Genomic DNA, 12,993 nt, shown 5'->3' on the forward strand with positions numbered 1-12,993 from the left:
ATGTTCAAATTTGGCCCAATATAGGGTATATCTACATTGCAATCAAAGTGTGACTGCAGCACATTAGACATAAACAAACTACCTTTGATCTAGTTCAGGGATTGGCAACCTTTGGCCCACAGCCCGCCAGGGTAAGCCCCCTGGCGGGCCGGGCCGGTTTGCTTACCTGCCGCGTCCGCAGGTTCGGCCGATCACAGCTCCCACTGGCTGCGGTTCGCCGCTCCAGGCCAATGGGGGCTGCGGGAAGCGGCGGCCAGCACGTCCCTCTGCCCGCGCCACTTCCCGCAGCCCCCATTGGCCTGGAGCAGCGAACCGCAGCCAGTGGGAGCTGTGATCGGCCGAACCTGCAGATGCGGCAGGTAAACAAACCGGCCCGGCCCGCCAGGAGCCTTACCCTGGCGGGCTGCGGGCCAAAGGTTGCCAATCCCTGATCTAGTTAGTTTGAATGACAATAGCTGTAAAGCTGGGAAGCGTGGGCAGCAGTACAAGCTCACCCCTCAGGGACACAGGCAGGGCTCGGTGAGGCTTGTACAGACCATTCTGCTGCCTGTGTTGCTGTGGCTTCACTGCTATTCTTACTTGAGCTAACTAGACTAAAGCTAGCTTGGGTCTGATTACACATGCTGCGGTCCCAACTCTGATTGCACCGTAGACATACCCTATATTGGACCAAATGCTGAAGTTCAAATCTGGAATTACATGCCCCATCCCCTTATTGCCTGCCCCTTTCCTCCCCCAAATTTGAGAGTCTTTTGATCATATTGTAAACATAACAAGTTTGAATTTAGATCTGCTGCTCAATTTACAGATTTTGTTTTGGGCCTGGCTCTAAAACACATGAAAAGCTGAAAATTCAGCACTACAAGAATATACAATTAGCTGCTTTTCTCAGCTGGATAAAAATATCAAGCTCCCCACAATAGTTTAGTCAATGATTAAACTAGATTATTAAATGAGAAGTCATTGGACCAAACTCTGTCCTAGTTACATTGGTAGAAATCCAGAGTCACTCCATTGACTTCAGTGGGGATATTCTGGATTTGCACTGGTTTAACAGAGCAGAATTTGAGTCTCTGTATTTTTTATGTGATGCCTATCTTCTTAACGTAATTGAAATGAGCAATATTAACTTGTCAAAATAAAATAGGTTGAGATTTTGAGAGCAGTGCAGTAAATTTAGCCACACATCTTCCATTAATCTGATGGCCAAGCCACTATTTTGAGGGCTCACATGGGACCTACATGCTTCATATGGCTTGCCTTCGCTACCTTTAAGATATCTCAAGTTGGGCACCCAAAAATCTCTAGTCTCTTTTAGAAATCTTGACCTTAAAATCAGGTTCTAAATCAGAGAGAAGTGTTTAATTGTCTTCAAGCTTTACAATAACTTACAGATGCAGGAATGTCTATTGAGATTAAGTCTGTAGCCTTCTCTACACATGCACTCGTATGACCCCAGAGAATTAACACAGATATGCTCACAGCTGGCATTGTCACCAAGACACTCATCCACATCTGGAAAACAAATATTAATGGTAACTAGTGACAGGTAAACTAGTTTGGATAAAGCAAGAGCCTACCTGAATCTTTGTCCAAAATTTAAAACTCATTCTGGAGATCTGGAAAATGTTGTTTAATTGTTTTCCCATTCCAATGGACCTTTGTGCTCCCCAGTTCCCACTATAAGTGCATGAGGGAAGAGGCTATTCTTGCCATGTTTATGGCTCAGCTAGAAGCCCCATAAAAACAGCACAGCTGGGTAGGTCCAAGAATCTGAACATGCATCCCAACTTCTAGGGTTTAGCCAAATATTGGGGTTCACCCTTCATGTAAGATTACTAGGGCAATCGTCTTTTATGACATGTCCATGTGTCATGTGTATGGGGGAATGGGAAAAAAGTCTCCTTCTACACTGACTCATCTCTTCTGCTCCTGTATAGGGGCCTGTCTGTATACAATCCTGAGTCATTACTGCACCCCACTGTTATAAAATGGAAACAGTGCTAAAATCCTATCAACAAAGCAGTATTTGTTGCCATGCTCTCTTAGCAAGGAAATTGCTATGAAATGCTAGAAGAAGCTTCGAAATCTTTTTTCCTTTTGTGCGCTGAGTCAGCTTCAGCCATCAGTGTTAAGCCGTTTACCATCACATACGCAGCCATTGGCATTAAGCCGGAACCCTGCCTTGCAGCTGCACTCATGGCCTCCAATGTAGTTGATGCAGAACTGGGAACAGCAGGCCTCGCTGGACTCACATTCATCCAGGTCTGAAGGGAGAAAGCGGGGGTTCAGTTAGGCTTCCTGATGGCAATTCAAACACCGGTTGTGCTGAACAGACAACCTGCTCATCTGACTCAGGAAATGAATCTATTTTAAAAGACTGTCATTAATGCACTGTCGGTCATTTTAGCCTTCAGTTTTGTAATTTAGATAGGAAAGATAATGTACTTCAGTGGCCAGGTTTGTGTGTCTTATTTATCACCTCCCCCATCTCAATTTTTTTTTAAATCTTCAGACAGGACTGTCTACAAGAACACTGCCACATATTAAGAACAGGTGTTGCCTACATTTTGTAGCAGGGGGACTTATTCTGCATTTGTACAGCATCTAGAACTGGTCTAGGACTGGCATCCTGGTCCATGACAGGGGGCTCCTATGTGTTACCAAAAGATCAATAAAACAACTCAATCACCCTAGCATATAACTAGCATCTCTTCACTAGTAATTAATCTACAGCGGATCATTTTTCATATGAATATTTTCAATCCTCAGGCCTGTTATGACATAAAATAGACAGCAGTGAACAGAAACCTCCGATTCAACAAAGCATTCTCAGACAAGAAGAAGATACATATTTATAAGCAATTTTACTTTTTGATACTCAACTTGCCACCATTTCACTGTGTCTTGTATAAGCAGGGAAATTTACGTGGTCAAAAACTGTTGTCCTGATTAACGGAAACAAGAATCAAGCTGCTATCTTTTAACAGCAGGCTCTCAGCTGATCTCAGCCCTTTTAGTGTTTTGAGATATTAAGTGGCGATTCAAGAGGTAGCCTGTCAACGCTGAGTTCGCAAAATGCTTTTGACCATTAACTAGATGAGCAGCCACAGATGTGAAAGGTCAGTGTCTCAATTAACCTTGGAACGGGCACCAACATTATTAGGAAATGTACACACCAGAGAGTGGAGAAAGAAAATGTAATCAATCAATTAAGGCTAGAGGTCAGCACAAAATTGATTAAAGCAGATTATTTGAACAAGGAGTATTACTTTTCCTGCAAATGTCACAAGCAAAGCTGCCCAGCAATATTTCAGATGATATCTTGTTTCCTAGTTCTATTAAAAGCTCATTGTGTACTTTGAAACATGCAGCTTGCAGCCAATGAAAAAAATGTTTGCTGTCAGAACATCTTTTCACTTCGCTCTGTTGAAATCTTCATATATGCTCTCACCTCACCTTCACCTTGACCATGATAACTTTCTTCTTTATGAGTACTCCATTAGCCCGTCTCCAGGCTCCAGCGTGTGCAGAATGCTGCTGCCTGTCTTATACACACACAAAGAAACAAGGCTACATAATCCCATTGTTAACCCAGCTGGCTCCCAGTTCATTTCAGGATGCAGTCCAGAATTGACCCTCTTGTTTTAAAAATTGTCCATTATCAGCCTCTCTCACAGATCTCCACATTTTTCTTTCTACTCATCTACTATTTCCCTGCTTTCACATCCCATTTCTCACATAGTAGGAGGTGTAATCTTGGCAATGGATGAGCATGATAGGAGCTGAAGAACTTCTCTACTGCGAAGTGGACTCCAAGTGGGTGCACATCACTTTTGAAAATTAGTCCAATGTGCACAACTAGAGGTAATCATCTGCTGATTGGCCTTGGAATATGGAAAACCTTGGAAAAAGGAACTTTAATCCCTGAGGAAATAAATTTGGGCTGTAAACAATTTGGTCATCTTGACAACAATTTCATGGAGGTGTCATTTTTCAATGCCGGTAGAAGCATTAAGTAATAATCCCACCAAACCCTCAATAGGCCACGTCGAAATATTGAATGGGAAGTTTAGACAAACTCCAGTTTACTGAAATACCAAAAGGAAGGACAAGAGGAAGGGGAAAAAACAGACACTTCCAAAAGCGAAAGCTTTATTCTAGGCTTCCCCTTACACATCCTTCTCCCTTTCTGTTGTGATGGACCATGTGTTCCCCCTCCCCTCTTTGAAAGAGATGCAGCATTTACCATATATTACCTATGCATGTTTTCCCATCCAAATCAAGGAGATATCCCTGGTTGCAAGAACAGTGAGGCCCACCAGGCGAGTGCTCGCAGTGATGAGAACAACCACCATTGTTGCTTTCGCAGCTATTGACAATTTCCATTTCGATGCCTTCCAGAGAAATGATCAAAAGAATATTAATAAGTAAGCACAAGAGGAGAGTAATTGGAGAATAGCCATCAATACAATATGTCCATACACTGATTGCTGGGAAGCTAAACACTGCAGTAGAAAATATAAACTCACCCACGCAGAGGTTAGAAGAGCATGTTGTGGGCTACTGAACAACGTTCCATTGTATCATATTCACCTTTGTGCTGAATAACTTGGTGCTGGCCCACAGTTACAGCAAAGTGTCTATTGCACTAGTGTACACAAAATATATATCCCCGAGTGCACTTTACATAGCCTTTGAACAAGGACAGTGAGATTGCACACTAGAAGAAGAGATTGTAAGCATTCTAGGAAGCCTGAGAATTGGACAGAGTGCTCACCAAGGCTGGGTTTTGCATTGTTCATTTCAAACAGGGTGCTCCTGCAAAAGCAGGCAGGCGGAGAATAAGTTTTCAAATTATTACAACAGGTATTTTCATGTTCGTATTCATGTAGAATACCATAGCTCAGGAATGTAGCCCCAAACGTTCTACTAACCAGGAATGCGTGAAACATGCTGTCCTGGCACTCTTTGGTACATGAGAGACATTTGGAAGGAGGTGCACAGCAGCTGGAGTTTTCAGAAGGAATTCAGATTTATTTCTCCAGGATTTGTCCTGGGGGCTACAAGGTTACATAGACTGCAGCTACACTGCCTCAATGCCTTCACCCTGCCATGACCCAGGCATCACTCTCAGCCTCTCTCTCGGTTTTCTTTCAGGCACCTTGTGGCTGCATAACACGACGAGAGAACATGGACATGGACTATGGTCCCCAACAAGGTTTTCCCCAGGCCCCTGCAGAAGGGCTCATATGGGAGAGGAAGTTCCTTACATCCTCATTCCCACTATGCCCTTCATTTGCACACCTGTAGAATGAAGGTGAATCATAATTCACCACTCTCAGTATACAGCATGGCCCCATTTTCAGGGTGATCCAAGTTGCAACACCCCAGGAGGAGCACGGGAAAGCACTGTGTCTTAAGGAGCTGCCGTGCCTGCTGGAGCATTTCCGCACATAGAGAGAGTGTGTTTGCTGTTAGAGCCTGTACAAAGGTGCAGCTTATACTTGCCTCTGTGGCCAGCCATGTTAGCTGGTTGGTGTGTATATGTGGCTGTGTAATGGTGCCTATACTTTGCCCCTTCTTGCACCACTACCTGAGCAGTCCCTATGCTCAGAAGATCAGGGATTGCAGTACTGGCTGGTGCAGATGGGAGGGGACAGAGAGAGAGAAGGCCATATATGGCAACAAAAATGATTAGGGGTATAGAACAGCTTCTGTATGAGGAGAGATTAATAAGACTGGGACTTTTCAGCTTGGAAAAGAGATGACTAAGGGGGGATATGATAAAGGTCTATAAAATCATGAGTGGTATAGAGAAAGTACATAAGGAAGTGTTATTTACTCCTTCTCATAATACAAGAACAAGGGGCCACCAAATGAAATTAACAGGTAGCAGGTTTAAAACAAACACAAGAAAGTATTTTTTCATGCAACGTACTATCAACCTCTGGAACTCCTTGCCAGAGGGTTTGTGAAGGCCAATACTATAACGGGGTTCAAAAGGGAGCCAGATACATTCTTGGAAGATAGGTCCATCAATGGCTATTAGCCAGGATGGGCAGGAATGGTGACCCTAGCCTCTGTTTGGGATTGGGTGACAGGGTATGGATCACTTGATGATAACTGTCTGTTCATTCCTTTTGGGGCACCTGCCATTGGCCACTGTCAGAGGACTGGATACCGGGCTTGATGGACCTTTGGTCTAACCCAGTATGGCCGTTCTTATGTTGTTATAGTAAGAAGTATGACTGTTTATTCAGAGAGAGGAATGATGGTTGAGGGAGGGAGGGGTTCCCTGGGACTCAGGAGACCTGCATTCCATTCCTTGCTCCATTTACTGTGTCATCTTGGACAAGTCATTTCAATGGGTGTTAAGCACCTAAATACCTTTGAAGGTTTGGGCCTTAGTCTCTCTGTGCCTCAGTTCTCAATCTGTAAAATGGGAATTAATAGCACTGCCTGGTCCTACAGGGGTGTTGTGAGGATAAATACATTAAAGACTGAGGTGCTCAGATAATATGGTAGTGGTGGCCATGTAAGTACCTAAAACAGATTCAGAATATTTTTTTAAAAAATTTTTCTTAATGTTGTATACAAAGCGTGCATAATTCTGCCCCACAAAGATTTGTCAGTTAATAAGAAAAATCTTTGCATAAAACAAGAATGAACCCGAGTGGTCTAGACCCCTTATACTGCTCACATGAGATAATTTTCTGTGTATCAATAGCATCTCTTTTTGCTATTGTGAAATGCATTGTTCCTCATTTGGATCTCAAATAGCTTTCCAGTCCCTCTCAAATACTTTGTTTTGATAATAATTGTACATTTAGTTTTATTTGTATGATTTGAAATTGCTTTTTCCCCCTCATTAAAACATTTCATAGAATAATCCCCACACCCCTTAAACAATGCGCAATGTATGTGGGAAATTCTGCTGAAAACCTCTGCCCAGCATCATTAGATTGAACAGTTGCTGCCTGCCTCTTCACTAAAACAGGTCATGCTTTTGTCTACTACAGCATTCCAGAGAACTTACACCAGACCCATAAAAAACACAAACTTTTCCAGCCCATCTCCTTTATTAATCTAAAATCTACCCCTTAGGTTAGCCTGAGGATCACTTATCACAGGGAGCAAGTTACTGGTTTGTTAAGTAGGGGATGTTTAAGAGAGCCAGCTGTGAAGCATTTAAACATTGATTGAGGAAGAACGACTGGGAATTTAATAGCCTTGGAAGTCTTAGTTCCTATTTTCATCATCATAGATCTTGCTTTTTTACTCAATACGCTTTTCTAAATGTCAGGGGAGTCCTGAGTAAATCCAGAGAGATGACGAGCATGTCAGGCTCCCATGTGGGTTTTCCCTTTGCAGCAGGTACATGGCATGAGAAAAAGGAGGGTGAGAATGAATAAATTCCATCTAACATCAGTAAAATGCATAGGTGTCTTTGGGTAACTCCAGAATCACACCCACCATATAATTCATTACCTTTTGAAGATAAACCAGCAGGGCTGTTTGCCCTTTGAAACCAAGGGGGCTGTTTGTAGTGGAGTAATGGTTGAAATACATGCTCAAGAATATATAAATTTGCAAAATGGCAGCAGCGTTTCTGATGAAGGCAAGAATATTCACCTTGAATTTTTGCATCCTTTTTTATTGCTGGGAGTTCTAATCTGATTGCATTAAAACTGAAGTACTGCATTATCCAGGTAAGATCACCTACAATCTGTAAAACCTGTAAAACTTTCACTTACGGTAGCACTGCTTTCCATCAGCCCCCAGCTCAAAGCCAGGATTACAAACACAGGTGAAGGACCCTAGGGTGTTCACACAACGATGAGCACACCTGGCTGTCTCTTCTGCACACTCATCAATGTCTGCAAAACAAAGAGATCAGCAATGAGATCAGTTGGGAGATTTTAAAGAAGTTATACCCTCCCACGCTCATATAAACAAAAGTCTTCAGAAGTGTCCATTGAAATAATGTCTTATGGTTAGTAGACAAGGCAGCACCTAGCAATTCAACAAACACTGAAGCCACAACACCCTCCTTCAAAATAATACTTTACATGTATAATATCACATTTCACCTGAGGCTGTCATCACTAGACCACACTCCTCATACCCATTACTTTTAAACCAATGGTAAAAGAGAGACCTGATTATCTATACTGCTCAGACAGTGTCAAATCGGTTTGGATACATCCTGAATGGTACATCCTCCCAAAAAGATTTCTGCATGGGATGGTGCCATGGAGACCAGCACCCACTCTGCTGCACCACCCCTGGAATTCTGCAGAGCTTCCTCCATACATCATATGTCTACACTGCAACCAGGGGCTGTGATTGCGGCACACACAGACATACCTGAGCTAGCTTTAATCTAGCTAGCATAAGTACCAAAAGCAGTGAAGCCAGGGCAGCACAGTCTTCAGTGCAGGCCACAGGAACCCATCTGGGATCCTGGGTACTTATGTGGGGCAGCTAGTACAAGCTAAAGTCCATGTTGTGGTGGCTTCCATGCTATTGGTACTCACACTAGCTAGATTAAAGCTAGCTCAGGTATGCCTATACATGCTGCAATCACATCTCTGATTGCAGAGTAGACATATCCACAAAGTTGAGTTAAGTGATAGCTACACTGATCAAAGGAGGGGCACTCCAAGTCTTCCCTGTGAAAAGGGGAAAGAGATGCACATGGAACAGGGCCCTCTACAAACAGATCAAAGTGCTCTGACCCATCATCATTGTAATGAACCATCTGAACTCTGCAAATTAAGTGTCAGTACAGAAGAATATAGTTCAGCACAGCTGGAAAACCCAAAGGAACAGGAGGAGGATCGCTTTCAAGAACAGAATAATGAACAAGATTCCTCATGCTAAAAAGCCAAGTACTGACCTTGTAGAGAATAACTGCACAAGAACAAAAACTAAGAAGCTCAGATTTCTTTCTAAGTTTACATTTCTGGCTATTTCATTTTAATTTTCCCAAGGTACATTTTGTAATTAGCCAAGCATGCTGGGGTAAGGAGATGTTCTGCGCTCCTCACCAAGATCCTTTTATGGCACAGCAGCATGTAACATTATGCATGTGATCAGTGCCTTCGCAAGAGTGGGGCCCAGGGCTGTACAGAAACCATTTGCTACTTTGTGGAAGTTTTCAGGGTGAAATATTTGGCAGCTTCCCTGACGTTGTCACAGTGTAAAGCTTGCCAAGATTTTATTCAGATTCATTAATTAGCTGTCACTTTGCAAGCTGGAGATTTTGGCAAGATTATGTGAATTTTCAAAGGAACCTCAGGGAGCTAGGTACCTAAATCTCATTGATTTAGGCACCTAACTACCTTAGATTTTTCTCAAAATCCACTTGGAAACCTATCTTTTTTATATTTGGAATTCTTAGCCTTAGTGATTTCTCTCCACAAAGTGGTTTCTCTATTAATATGAAAATAGTTCGCTGGCTGAAAATCCTTTTGAATTCTAAATAGGTTGTCACTGACCTAGATCAGAGTGTTATCTGAACCAATTTTCCTATATCTTCATCTGGGGCACTATTTCATAAGGGACGACACGTGCATAATGCCAGATTACCCATAGATCCTCATCCAATTAACAGTAAATACAATTTCTTAACGGATTAAAATGCATAACTGTCATTATTAAAACGACCTTCAGAAGCCTAGGGATAGTCAAAAAATAAAACAGAACTGCTGTTTTGTATCACACATCCATATGTGCAAGTGCATGCACATGGGTCTTTGTGAAAATATTATTTTATATACACACATATATTTATATAAGGTGTGCACATGTGAAAAATATTATATTCTATACACACGGTACATACACACACAAGTTACTCATTTTCATTACAAGTGCAGTTACACTGAAACTCCAAATAATGCCCTTCTTCCCCTTTAAATAGTCTTTTTTGCAGCTTCTTACCTCCACAGGACTTTTTGTCTGCAGAAAGATAGTACCCAGGATGGCACTCACACTTTGCAAGTCCTCTCTCGTTTTGACAGATGTGTGAGCATCCTCCGTTCCCACTTGCGCAGGGGTCCATCACTGAAAGCAATTAAATTTACTGTCAACTTAAAGGTCATGCTTTTGTCTGAAAATGGTTTTACCTTCCACTGTTGCAAGATTACTGTAACTGAGGGTATGTCTACACTGCAATTAAACACCTATGGCTGGCCTGTGTCAGCTGACTCTGGCTCATAGGGCTTGGACTGCAGCGCTGTTTAATTGCAGTGTATGCATTAAGGCTCAGGCTGAAGCCTGGGATCTGGGACCCCGTGAGAGGGATATGGTCCCAGGGCCTGGACTCCAGCCCAAGCCCCTATGTCTATACCACAATTAAACAGCCCTGTAGCCTGAGCACTGCAAGCTGAGTCAGCTGGCATGGGCCAGCTACAGGTATTTCATTGCAGTGTAGACACACATGAATGTAGATATTTACTGAAAGATTAAAGAGGAAAAAATATTTGACAGCACTTTGTCTATAAAAAGAAAAGGAATACTTGTGGCACCTTAGAGACTAACCAATTTATTTGAGCATAAGCTTTCGTGAGCTACAGCTCACTTCATCGGATGCATACTGTGGAAAGTGCAGAAGATCTTTTTATACACACATTGTATAACATTGTATATACATTGTATATACAATGTGTGTATAAAAAGATCTTCTGCACTTTCCACAGTATGCATCCGATGAAGTGAGCTGTAGCTCACGAAAGCTTATGCTCAAATAAATTGGTTAGTCTCTAAGGTGCCACAAGTACTCCTTTTCTTTTTGCGGATACAGACTAACACGGCTGTTACTCTGGCACTTTGTTTATAGTTACATTCACCGTTTCATTATCCTCCCTTTCCTCTGTTTGTGTGCATCTTTCATACAGCAACGAGAACAGAAAAAACATTTACAAAAAGACACTGCCTTTAGTCCTCTGCCTTTTTTGGTTGATATCTGACATCTGAACAGGCACTTGGCCAATGACATGACAAAGTAGTGGGCTGAAAGAGGCAGAAGATATATAGCAGTCGAGGAACTTTTAATGATGGTGTAAAATACACTCAAGTAACTCATGTAAATGATTATTTTAATAAAGCATGGATGGTAAACAAGCAAACAAGATCCTAACACAACTGGGAATAGATTCCTTCCAGCCTTGAGAAACAGGGAACCCACAGTACTAAATTAGCACCTTCCCTATTGTTCTATAATTACTAGGCATTGTCTATCCATTGCTGATGAACTGCTGCCCTCAGTGGCTGGCTAACCCTAATCAGCCCCAATGGTGTCAGAGAGTGAACCTTTACAGTTGTTTGCACTGCAATAATAGAATTCAAAAGCCTCACAAATTAGGGGCCTGATCAGACTTCCATTTAACTCAATGACTGTTTTGCCCTACTATTTTGGAGACCAGTTGCCCACTCTCCCCTGCTAACGGTCTCATCATTTGGTTCATCTTGATTAACATGAATGTTATACATTCAGCCACACGCTAGGCCATGCTGACACCAGAACAGGCATAGAAGAAACAGCCTCGCTCCAAATCTTCCACTGAATGCCATCAAGAATTCAGCTCAGATTGACTCTGTGCAGAACGGAGATTGTACATAAAGTTGGATGGCCAAATCCTCAGGCACAAGTCACTGCAAACATGCTGAGTTGGAAATGAGTAGAACTGCAGGATTTACTCCTTAGTCTTTATATATAGTGTACTGCAGGATAGAAACAATATACAGCTGACTTTTTGACGGGAGTTTTGGCTGAGTAAGGACACAAGATTTTGCCCCAATCACCTATGACATATGCAAGTGTATAGTGCAGGTTATCATTGCCTTGAGAACTGATGAACTAGTTAACACTTGCAAAAGAAGGAAAAAAACCCCAGGGTAGTATGATTGTTCTATTTGTACAGCAGCTAGCACAATGGGGTTCTGGACTATGACTACGTGCTGCAGTAATGCAAATAATAAATAACTATCAGACAATTTGGTTTAATATCCTGAAGAGGGTAGATGAATCAGAATGTGATTACTGATAACAAAAACTAAAAATGGACAAAGACTATACCTTATGCTGAGTCATAAATTACTACACAAACCATAATTAGGTATGTCTTAAAGAGCAATTAAATGTTACGGTTTAAATGATTTTAAGTTCCTACTTTAACTCAAACCAGCATTTAAGGCATGTCCAGAATGACCGGGGATCCATGTAACCAGTAACAAGCTCATGGAAGTCAACAAAAGTGAACCTTGCTCCTCAAAAATTTTTATTTAATGCAGTCATTGAAAACCTATATCTGTTTCTGGCAAGATAGGTGTAAAATAAATTGTAAATAATATATTGTCTAATGCACAAAGGTATATGCATCATCTTGTGTTATTTTATCGCTCCTAAAGTGTGCTCACGTCAAGTGCTCTAGGACTTACTTTCACAGTGTTTGCCATCTCTCTTCAGCTGGTAGCGTGGATGGCAGTGGCACTTGTGGTGGTCATCACTGATCTGAATGCACTCCTGTTCACAGCCCCCATTGTTAACAGTGCAGGAACTGACAGCTGGAGCAAAGGAAGCATGAATGCATGAAAGATGTCAAAAACAGAGCTTCTTTGGGAACAACTCAAAGGGTACATTGCAGGGCAAAGTGCAGTGCAGTTTTCACTTCAGATAGGGCTTTGTGCCATCTGGGTCATCAGCAGGCACAGATTTAAGGGAAAGGCCCAGTTGGCAAATGAAGTGGTAGTACCTCAGTGATAGGAAAGCCCTGGCTGGGATGATTTAATTGGGGATTGGTCCTGCTTTGAGCAGGGGGTTGGACTAGATGACCTCCTGAGGTCCCCTCCAACCCTGATATTCTATGATTCTATGATAGATTCTAGAGTTGGGGTGAGGCAGCCAGAAGGTGAGGGGGGAATGGAGCAGTGGCAAGGAAGAAATAAATGGCCAGCTAGGTACCAGAGAAGAGTTGGGAAAAGCTA

The 12,993-nt window shown here is 42.3% G+C and overlaps 1 protein-coding gene across 1 annotated transcript in view; it reads right to left on the minus strand.

Annotated features, from left to right (window-relative positions):
• Positions 1–12,993, minus strand: part of LOC102947212 (multiple epidermal growth factor-like domains protein 6) — a 284,176-nt gene that overhangs the window by 65,114 nt on the left and 206,069 nt on the right. Inside the window, exons 7-12 of the mRNA XM_043522132.1 lie at positions 12,448–12,573; positions 9,949–10,071; positions 7,758–7,880; positions 4,260–4,397; positions 2,145–2,267; positions 1,393–1,515 (exon numbers count right to left, since the gene is read on the minus strand). Coding sequence (XP_043378067.1) covers positions 1,393–1,515; positions 2,145–2,267; positions 4,260–4,397; positions 7,758–7,880; positions 9,949–10,071; positions 12,448–12,573 — 756 coding nt within the window. The remainder of the gene's footprint in view (positions 1–1,392; positions 1,516–2,144; positions 2,268–4,259; positions 4,398–7,757; positions 7,881–9,948; positions 10,072–12,447; positions 12,574–12,993) is intronic.

Source organism: Chelonia mydas, chromosome 9 (genome assembly GCF_015237465.2).
Source record: "Chelonia mydas isolate rCheMyd1 chromosome 9, rCheMyd1.pri.v2, whole genome shotgun sequence".
Classification (NCBI taxonomy): Eukaryota; Metazoa; Chordata; order Testudines; family Cheloniidae; genus Chelonia; species Chelonia mydas.